General features: G+C 42.0%; 1 protein-coding gene across 1 annotated transcript in view; it reads right to left on the reverse strand.

Moving 5' to 3' along the window:
• The window catches only part of LOC108447081 (brefeldin A-inhibited guanine nucleotide-exchange protein 2-like), a gene marked incomplete at its 5' end in the record, with an annotated part of 10,324 nt that extends 309 nt beyond the window's left edge, over positions 1 to 10,015 (reverse strand). The window contains 6 exons of the mRNA XM_017736015.1: positions 4 to 60; positions 476 to 655; positions 1,508 to 1,654; positions 2,327 to 2,450; positions 3,283 to 3,313; positions 9,973 to 10,015. Of these exons, the coding sequence (XP_017591504.1) occupies positions 4 to 60; positions 476 to 655; positions 1,508 to 1,654; positions 2,327 to 2,450; positions 3,283 to 3,313; positions 9,973 to 10,015 (582 nt within the window). The remainder of the gene's footprint in view (positions 1 to 3; positions 61 to 475; positions 656 to 1,507; positions 1,655 to 2,326; positions 2,451 to 3,282; positions 3,314 to 9,972) is intronic.
• Between the last annotated feature and the right edge of the window lies 1 nt (position 10,016).

Below are 10,016 nucleotides of genomic sequence, written 5' to 3' on the forward strand. Positions count from 1 at the left end.
CACTGCCGGGGACTGCGGCTTCTGCGCCGGCGCTCGCTCTGCTTCTCTGGATTCCTGCAGCTTGAAAAATCCGTATGAAAAGGTTCATCTAAGCACAAAATACACTAAGGGAAATTCTGTCTACGATGACTGCTGTTCCTTTGTGAATTCTCACGTTAGCAAGAAACAGTGAAACTACAATCACTTGGCCAATTAGATTTAAAAGATACACTTCAAGTTTATTTGAAAAGCATCATGTGTTTATGCAGTGCCATTTGGCAGAAGCTGCAGTGTGAAACCTTGTTATCAGCAGTGAGCCACACCTTTTATTTTCAAATCAGTCACTATGCCTTCACTGCAGGGTTTGACAGGTTTTCTAACATGACAGATCAACAGATATAAAACTACAATGACAGACTCATTAAAAGCAACAGTAATGAAAAAAGTTTTCAGCCATTTGCAAGCCTAAACATTTGAAAAAGGAATAGTTACTTACAGCTTGATTTTCCATCCGTGTAAAAATGACATTTAACATCTGTGTCAGGGTAGCTTTGGCAGTTGTCTGGTTAATAAGATTTTTACTGGCCAAATAGATGTTGTAGCAGGTTCTAACAGTTTGAAGAATTGTTCCTTCATGAATTTCTATATATGGAGATGTTACTGCAGTGAGGAGAGCCTAGAAAAGTCCGTAACACGGTAAAAATGAAATCTAAGTAAGTAGGCAGCAATGCTCTTCATGCTCTTCTTCATGCATGTCTTCCAGAATAATCAGTGGGTTTGCTACAAAACACAGGTATCTTTTTTTAAGACTTTACAAGCAACAACATTTCAAATCAAAGAAAGTTTAAAAGGACTTCCATATCTCTGTTCTCTTCTGAGCTGTTCTTAGAGGGTTTTATCAAAATTAATTTTCCACTACGGGACATACTGCACCTCCAAATGAAAGTTATTATATTCCATAGCTTCATTTCCATGCAAGAAACAATTGTCCCACACTAACATCAAGCTGGATTACTAGAAGGTTCACCAACTTCCAAACTCAGCTACAGTAGCCCAAGAAGATTTCAGAGCCAGAACACACACCACTGATGGATACTACCACGCCTTGCTGAGAACATACACTGGCAGCTGTCTGGAAAAAAGTCCAGGGGAGCAGACAGCACTCCACGGCACTGCATCCCCTTTCCAGGGCTGCTATCAGGGCTGAAAGCAATTCCCTGGCCTGATGGAGGTGGGCACTGCAAGCCTCTAAGAGGAGCATGAAGTTGTCTGAAAGATGGCTCATCTTGGAAAGGACAAACATCTATAAAATATTCCCTTACATTCTGCTTTCCCAACAGGAAGTACATTTTCCTCACCACCTCTGCCCTGGTGACAGCCTTCCTGAATGCAGTGACACATGGGACAATGTAAGAAATGGAGCAACTGGGCCCTCAGTAATATTTAGCTTTTTTTTTTTTTCTCAGTTACAAAATGAAAGAGAGAGAAAGCAAATTAATATTGCACCAAAATAAATGAAATAGAATACCTTAATTATCTGCAGTTGTACTCCTTCATCTGTTTGGGGACCTTGAAAGCAATTGCAAATGGTTTCGACTATTCGGTCAATCAGTCGTTTTCCAGGAGCTCCACTGTCTGGAGCGTTGCCAGTGATATGCCCATATGCAATGAGTTTCTAGATAGAAAGAATGCAGCTTAGATGACCATATACTGTTAAGAAAAACACAGTTTAGCACAGCATAAAAAGGGGTGTTTAGATAGCATACCTCACTTAACCAGCTTTAATGCAAAAATTTAACACCATCCATAGTCTGGCCACCAAATACTTTGACTGCTCACATATGTGGACAAAACAGATTTCAGTATTACACAAAAGCTTTTTCCACCCAGACCATTTCTTCATACCATAACCAGAGAAATTTTTTTTAACACCAGTCCTTGTGTTATACCTTTGTGTAACACCTATTCAAAACCAAAGGGTTCTGCCCAAGATGTACAAGAATTCTGTAAGAATCGAAAGAGGGAAAAAAAAAAAAGAAAGACTCCAGAGTGTGACCTCTGCCATCACATCAGCACCACAAGAAACCCCAAGGTAACACTCCTTGTAGAGCACCGCAGATGAAGCGCCTTTCCTGGCTGATGTGAGGATCCCTGAGCCCCAGCAAAGGCTGCTACAGAAGTGCAGCCACACTCCTCCCTGTGCCCACGCGCCCAGCCCACAGCGAGCCCAGGCAGGGCCAGGGCGTGCGCAGGGCAGGGCTGCCCCTCACCTCTGGAGCTGCACACCAGATTTGGTAACTGCAGCTTTCTCCATCTCACTCTGAGCAGGCTTAACCAGGACACTTACCTGTAAACAATCCAGGGAAGTACTGACGATGCGTGGAGACTTTGACTGGCAGGCCAGCTCAAATGGAAGGAAATATTTATCTGCTTCAATGAAATTTGCTTTTGGTGGAGCAGCAGTGCCTTCTCTAGGTCAGATAAGAAGAGTTATTAATTTTTCTAAACACGTACATCGCAGCAAACTACACTTTCTCCTTTTTCTAAATTTAAAGCTAAATAATGCATAGCTGCTTACAAATGTACTGCAGCTTTCTTGCATATACTTTCTTAAACTAAGATAAATTTTCTTTTAAAATCACACAAAACCCATTTTACATTTATATTCTATCTGATCGTTTTGATACCTTCTTCAGCTTAACTATTCCCTCACTATACTCCAACACTGTCGCGCTATCTGAAATATTAGAAAATTCCTACACAACTGATGTATCTATCCATGTTATTCAAAACTGGTTAAACAGAGCCCATAAGAGGAAAACTAAGCAAATAGAAACACATTTGGAGACCCATCTACTCATTTTTAATCATAGCACAGTGCTGGAAAACCGTTTTAAAATTTTTATTTAAGTAATATTCAAATTGGTGTTCTTGATCTAGGTAATAAAGAGCACATGCTATCAAACAGAGGGTATGTACCGCTCCCCATGATTTCCTATCAGGCTATTGAGTCCAGTAAAAGGAAGCAAAAAACTGGCACCTTTTAGGAATTTTGCAATTTTTTCCTGATGAAATTCAGAGGCAGTTATGGCTTTTTTTAACCCCGCGCACAAAAAGCTTGAGTCCCCCCAGCCACAAACATTGTGTAAGTGAAACACACAGGCCAGGCCACATGCTCTTGGCAGAAAGGTGGGTAACCGGGTATTCACAAACTCACTGCTGTAATGTATATACACCCTTACACTTCCACAAAATATTCCATTTGTCCTTTTCATACACTATTTAGAGTAATTAAGAATTTACCTTTGCTTTTCCAGCTCACTTTTTATTTCATCTGGAAGAGAGAAAAAAAATCAAGCCTTAGTCATCATTACCAATAACACAGTAATACAGAAAAGTTGTTTCAAATCAAGTCTCGCACTTCAGTATTTGCTACTCCATTCCTGTAACACCTCAGCTTCAGAGATCAGTTTTACCAGTTATGGAAAGGTATATCTCTCCAATTTTACATTTAAAAAGCCATTTTTTCCAAACATTCTCAACAAAAGGTATCTTTAGAACACGCAGGCATAGTATGCAACTTTTATTTAAGTGCAAGTCCACATCATAGAGCACTCAGATCTGCAGAAGCCTTTGAGCTACTGCATAAACCCTGAGCTCAACGCATCCGACCTTCCCGTCACCTGCAGTCCCAGCCAGCCTGCTTGTCTTGAGCCTTACAACAGGAATTGGCCAGACAAGCTCCCAGGAGATAGGAAATCTTAAAATGCACTCTGTCCTTTTGCCAGCAGATTTTTTTTTTAATTACACTTTTAAAGAGCTTTTCATAAAACTAAAAACATGAGGAAAGAAAGTTCCTTTCTCATTTCTCTTGTATAGAGCATCAGATCCCAAAGATCCTAGTAAGGCTTTTCAAGGATTTCTAAGGTATCACCACGATACAGACCAGCATAAGCACCAACTGTGAACACTGACAAATCCATATCTAAACAAACACCCACGGTAAGGCTGCACAGCTACATCATCTGTAACACCAGTGGAACCTTCCATCCCACCCTACAGCACATGCTGCAAATTACCCTGACTCTGCAAATTACCATGCTTACAAATCTTGTTTCAATTGCACGTATTAGAAAATGATAATTCATTCAATACTTGTTCTCCACAACTCTGGAGAGGCACCATTGTCTGTGATCAGATGTCCACAGTTCAGATGATTTCACTGCTGCCTGTGAACCTCAGGAATTTCTTCTGTCTCAGGAGAATCAATATACAAACCGCACTAAGGAACAAGGACTGCAGCAAACACAGATTACAGTGTTTTGTACAGGCCTGATTGTCAGTGAATGGCACAGGAATTAATCCTCACAGCGTGTACTGATTTTGTAAAATTACTACCCACACTGGATAGAGAAAATGGAAGCAAAACATAGAGAAAACCTGTATAACCATAAGCTGTGAGTGGTAAGCTCCATCCAGGACTCCCATTCTCTCTGCCATATCTGCTCATTAATGAGCATCAGTCTGACATCCCTTAGTTCTCATGGCACACAATGATGTTACACAAACTGAAGTAATGTTATCCATCCCGGAGTCAGCCAAAGAGACATCAGAAAAATGGAAGAGTCCCAGGCACACAGTGTTCCCAGGTCTCCTCAAGCCCATCACACAAACAAACATATCCAGCAGCTTTAAAGACCAGTTTTCATTTGCCAACCTTGCAGAAGCCAAGCCCAGTGCTCAGCACTGGGGCCTGGGGCTCCAGGATCAGAAGGAACTTTGCAGCTCAGTGACAGCACAAACCCAGAACCACCATCCCCTGATACTTCAGGCTTCAACTGAAGAGGAGACAACAGAATGGAGGCTGTTGGTAAGAAATGACCAAGGTTTTCTGTGCCAAACAGACAACGTAAATCTTGCACAGCACCACTTCCTGAACCACTGTGTTTTTCATTCCAGGATCCAGCTGGCCTACCAACAAGGTGACTAGTCAGAAATTCAGTTCAGCATAATTTGAATTCAGGCCTTTAGGTTTAATTGCCTTCCCCATCTTTAACACTATACTGTGATCCAAAGAGCTACTGAGAACAACGTATGCTAACAAACCCACCAGTGTATTGTGCTCCTGTTTTTGTCTGCCATGTTCTTAGCACAGCATATTCCCTAGGCATGCAGGAACCGGCTGCTTAAAACACTGAGTCTTCTGGGTAGCTTTATACCTTCAGAACGCTTAGTCCTGCCTCCAGGTCTTGGCAGAGAAAGGCATATTTTAGCTATAGCTAGAATCCCAAGTACAGCAGGATGCCAGGACCAGAAAAAACACAATTAATGCTGTATTTCAGACACCCTGTAGAACTAAGGTATACAGAGCTTTTTCTTAATGAAGAAATTTTTCTAACACAAAAGCTCCACTAAGTTCTTCTTTCTTCCAAGGAGATCATTTTCCCCCCATACTGTTTGTTTTGCAGAGTAAAAAAGATCTTGAATTGAAACTTCACGAAGATTATGGCTCTAAGGGGACATGATCATGCCCATCTTTACTGATACTTGTCTTAGATCTTGCACTGGAAAAATAATGGAAGAATAACATCCCATATTAGAGCAACAACAGTTCAACTCTCAGAAGTACTCTATAAAACAACAACAATAAAAAAAGTCTAACCAAGGCCTGACCAAGTTCCCCACTTTTATTATAATAAAAGCTTTTCTAAAGCCATATAAAAACATCTTCACCACAACAGTATTTTAATAGATAATGCTGGCAGAAAAGAATAAATGAAAGGACAAAAGGAAGCTACAGGCATACCTCTGCTACTGATTGCATCAAAATAGTTTGAAAACCTCCACGTTTGAAGTACTCATTTGGTGGTCTGACCATCACAAGTGAGTGAAACAGAAATAGTTGCCTAATTAAAGACTGCTGCCAGGAACAGCTTGCTAAGCCCTAACCAGGCACTGCCAGCTTCCAGAAATCGCCTGCCACTGGTACTGTTTTTCTCCAGTCACAGGAGTAAGGGGCACAGCTCAACTCCATTCCATAGCTCCAGAACACTGTCTGAATTTTGGTCAACATCTGGTCACCCCAGCACAGTGCTGATCCCTCAGTTGGTGCTTTAGGTACCAGAGCTCCCTGTCACTCTCATGGGATCTCCTTCAGTCAGAAACATCTTCAACCCCTGTGCTGCCCACCCAATGAAAGTCCTGCAGCATTCCTAGCAAGCAACAGAACTGGAACACGAATGGCCTTGCAGCAATTTCTTCCAGAGCTTCTGGCCATAAAAGCAGGATGCAAACCCACACTGAGTAGCTGCCTTTCTATAGCAGATGGATGGGTTCAGTTCGCTTGCATTGAAAACTACACATTAAAAGAGAGGACATTTGTTGTCTGCCTGCAATTCGATGCCTGCTCTGTGGCCGTAGAGTCAGGTTTGTGCCAGTGGCAGCAAGCAAGCTCCTGTGCAGAAAATGGCTTGTGCTGGCACAAGGACACAGGCCATGCCCTTCCATAGCCCGTCCGAGCAGCAGGCAGCAGTGCCAACACAAACACACAGAGGAGCAGCCAAAGCTTCCCTCCCCCAGCCCAGTAAAGCCGACCGCATTGCCCAACATGCAACCTGCCTTCAACTTCATCCAAACCCCAACACCCCGCAAGTACTGATCACATCTGTCCTACATAGCCCTTCAGAAAAGGCTGCCTGGGGAAGCCGGAGTCTCCTCTTTGCCCCACCATTCTCTGAACACACTGGCCAAGAGGCCAAACTAGGAAACACAACTTATTTTGGACATTTGTCATTTATACACAGAGACTTCTTAAACACACAACCAGATTCCTAAGTGAAGGCACGGTTGAAAAGATTTTAACTTGTTAACAAGCTAACTAAACAAATTGTGTTGTTTACAAAGCTCGAAGATATGTATGTGGAGCTGCCCAGGCAACCAAAGAAAGCCACAGAACCAGGTTGGCTGCACAGGATGTCATTAAAAATAGCCGCAGTAGGGCAGGAGTAATAGTTTATGTGAGAGACCGAGGTGCACAATTAGCTTTATTCTAATATGAACTGCTGTGATACAGACTATCAGTGTTCCACTGCAAATTTTTCAAGATAATTTCAGTAGATTTACTAAGAATCATGTGTACCTGGAGCTCCATGTAAATGCTTATTAAATAACTATTTTTATACAATACGATGGTCTGTTGAAAACAAATTTTCTTTAAAACAGTTTTCTTAAGAAGAGCAGAACAGCTTCTCTGTTTAAAACCCTCCATTTCTCCCAATCTCTCCTGGGGTTTACTGGCACTACAAGTACAGGAGACAGGAGACAACCGTTACACCTACTGATGAAGCAAGAGACCGAATGAAGGAATCTATTCAAACTCTGCTTACTTAACATTAACACTGCATATTTCAAAGGAGGGGGTGGAAAGAAGAAAAAAAAACCCAAAACCTCAAAAAACACCATTGCAAACTGGTTTTGATCCTTTTCTTACATATTTCTTGTGTTTGTGTCCTACTTGAGCCTATGTTACTTCTGATTTCTACAATGTCATGTGTATTTTGCAGTCCAAAACTGATCAGTATTAGTCCAGTGAAAGGACTGAATTACAGGGAAAAAAGGGTAAGAAGAGTTTCAATTTAGAACAATTAAAGCAGATTAAAATTAGAATGAAAGAATACCATATTTCCTACACAAGAGAGACAGCAACATTCAGTAGTGATTTACCTAAATTCACATGAGTTACATGTACAAACCTATACAGAACTCACATAAGAAAACAAGAGCATCATTCCCACAGTTAGAAACTTCTTTCTCTCTCACCAAACAACAAATGTAAAGCATAGGTAAGTAAGAGAAACACTACTGCAGTAACACCACAGCAGAAGCCATAAAAATAGGTTCATTTTTATTAGGCAGCTGTAGAATACACCAGTTTCTCTCTATTTGGAAAAAAAAATTCATCTGAGACTTCCCTTGTCCCAGGAGCAGATACCATGCACACATGCTCTGTGCCTGCGTTGCCTGGTTTATAACTGGTGCAATGCTTCAAGGCTCCAATAAAAACACCATTGCATAGAGAAGACTGCACAGCAAAAGGGATTTAGGAAGTGGTAGAAATGGATTATTCAAAGTATGACTTGGAGAAAAGTGCAGCAGACAACAGCTGACACAATGACCATTTTCATAAAGTAACTACATTTCTTTCAAACTGAATTATTTTTACTCAGTGTTAACTGGACTTTTTATTATTATTCACAACATCGAAGCTTCTTTCATCCATGACAGTTTGTGTAGGTTATGAAGTTTGGCCTGAATTCTTCAGACTGCCAGCAACATTCTTCCCTCATTTCCTCACATATATACTATTGCATAGAGCTTGAAAATTAAGTTGACACTTTTGGAACTGTCATAGTTAATATAAAGTATAAGCTTAATTAAAATTAAGTATATGGAAATAAACCTGGTTTTTTCACTTGAGTTATAAAAAAAAAAAAAAAAAAAAGGCTTAACCAAAATGGAATAAAAGAAACTGCATTCCTGTTGGCAACCTACAATGCTCAAATAATATTCGCCAAATGTAACAGAGATCCTCTCACACAGTCAGTCATCCAGGCCCCTAACAGTTGGGTCAACAGAAGGTTATCTCTTTATGCTGACTTCTGCTTTAGTCCAGGAAAGCCCATGGACTCTTTTTCGAGGCAAGATGAGGGAAAAAATGTCCACCATCACAACCATCAGCTCCCCTCAAACATACTGTACCTCAAAACACGCAGGCATGGAATAGTCATAGTCCGAAAGGCAGGTGCCAACGGGTGGCAACTGCACAACACTCCTCCCAAAATCATCTGCGATGCATTAGCAAACACAGACCTTCACTAGGCATCTTACAAGGAAGTTCCCTTTCTCTACCTACAAATATATTTACATAGCAGCAAAACAGGTTCTCAGTCCTGTAAATGGGTTTGGTGCATGTGGGGGCAGTTGGGGAAGAGATCAGGAAAAGGAATTAATTAGGAAAAGCAGTCTCTAACTGCTGGGGCACATCTGCTATTCTTTGGCTCACAATGCCAACTTTAAATAATAATTAAAATACCCTCCTATCTGCTTACCTTTCTCTGGATATACTGTCACTACTGGTAGCTCCTACAGATCTCCTGGCAGCAAATATTGCAGGGAGGAAGATAAAAAGGACAGCATTTCTTTAAGCTTGCTCTCACTCTGCCTGGGACAGAACTTGCACCTGTCCAGCGTCCTTACACACTCAGCCTGTCTTTTCTTCTGTCCTGGATACATTAAATGTTCCCAATTCAAAGGAAAATATTGATGTGAAGCAACCGAAACTGAAAGAGAGGTGTCACTTTTGCAAATTAAGAAAGGGCCACAGAGAACTCCAGCTGCAGAGCTCTACTGTTCTACCCAGTTTATCTTTACCCTCTTTGTGACACACCATATGTTGTCAGAACTCTTAACACAGAGACCTTTACATAAGCTTGTACTTGCAGATTTCAGAACCAGTCCACCAACTTCACAAAAACCGCTTTCAGGTCTGAAAACATCACAGACATTACATGTACTTGGCCACACTGCTAACAGTCCTCAGCCAGTCCGACCACGACTTAGAGATTAGAGGTCAGATTTATCATCCCGAGAAGCTCTGGGACTCCGTAAATCGAGGGCCTTAAAAAGTCTTGTTTCCTAGTCTAAAAAAAGCAATTAATTTTCTGAAAACCGAAGTGGCAAGTCCAAATTCCTCCTGTTTCATACCGAGATCAGAACTTAATAAAACAGATATTTGGGGGTTTTCCCCTCGTATTTGCACGTCCTGTACTGGAGGAAGAACGTTCCCTCCGCTCCAAAGTCCCGAGAGCAGCTGGGGGCGCGGGGCTCTCCCGCACCCTGCCGGAGGCGGAGGGGACGTGTCCCGGGGGGCTGGGCCCCTTCCACCGCCGCGCCCCCTGTACCCTGTGCGGGCCGGGCCGGACCGGGCCGACTCACCCAGCGCCACCTGGCAGGCTCTCCGCAGCTGCCCGCGCGGGGGC

This window comes from Corvus brachyrhynchos, unplaced genomic scaffold, assembly GCF_000691975.1.
Source record: "Corvus brachyrhynchos isolate BGI_N302 unplaced genomic scaffold, ASM69197v1 scaffold10, whole genome shotgun sequence".
Classification (NCBI taxonomy): domain Eukaryota; kingdom Metazoa; phylum Chordata; class Aves; order Passeriformes; family Corvidae; genus Corvus; species Corvus brachyrhynchos.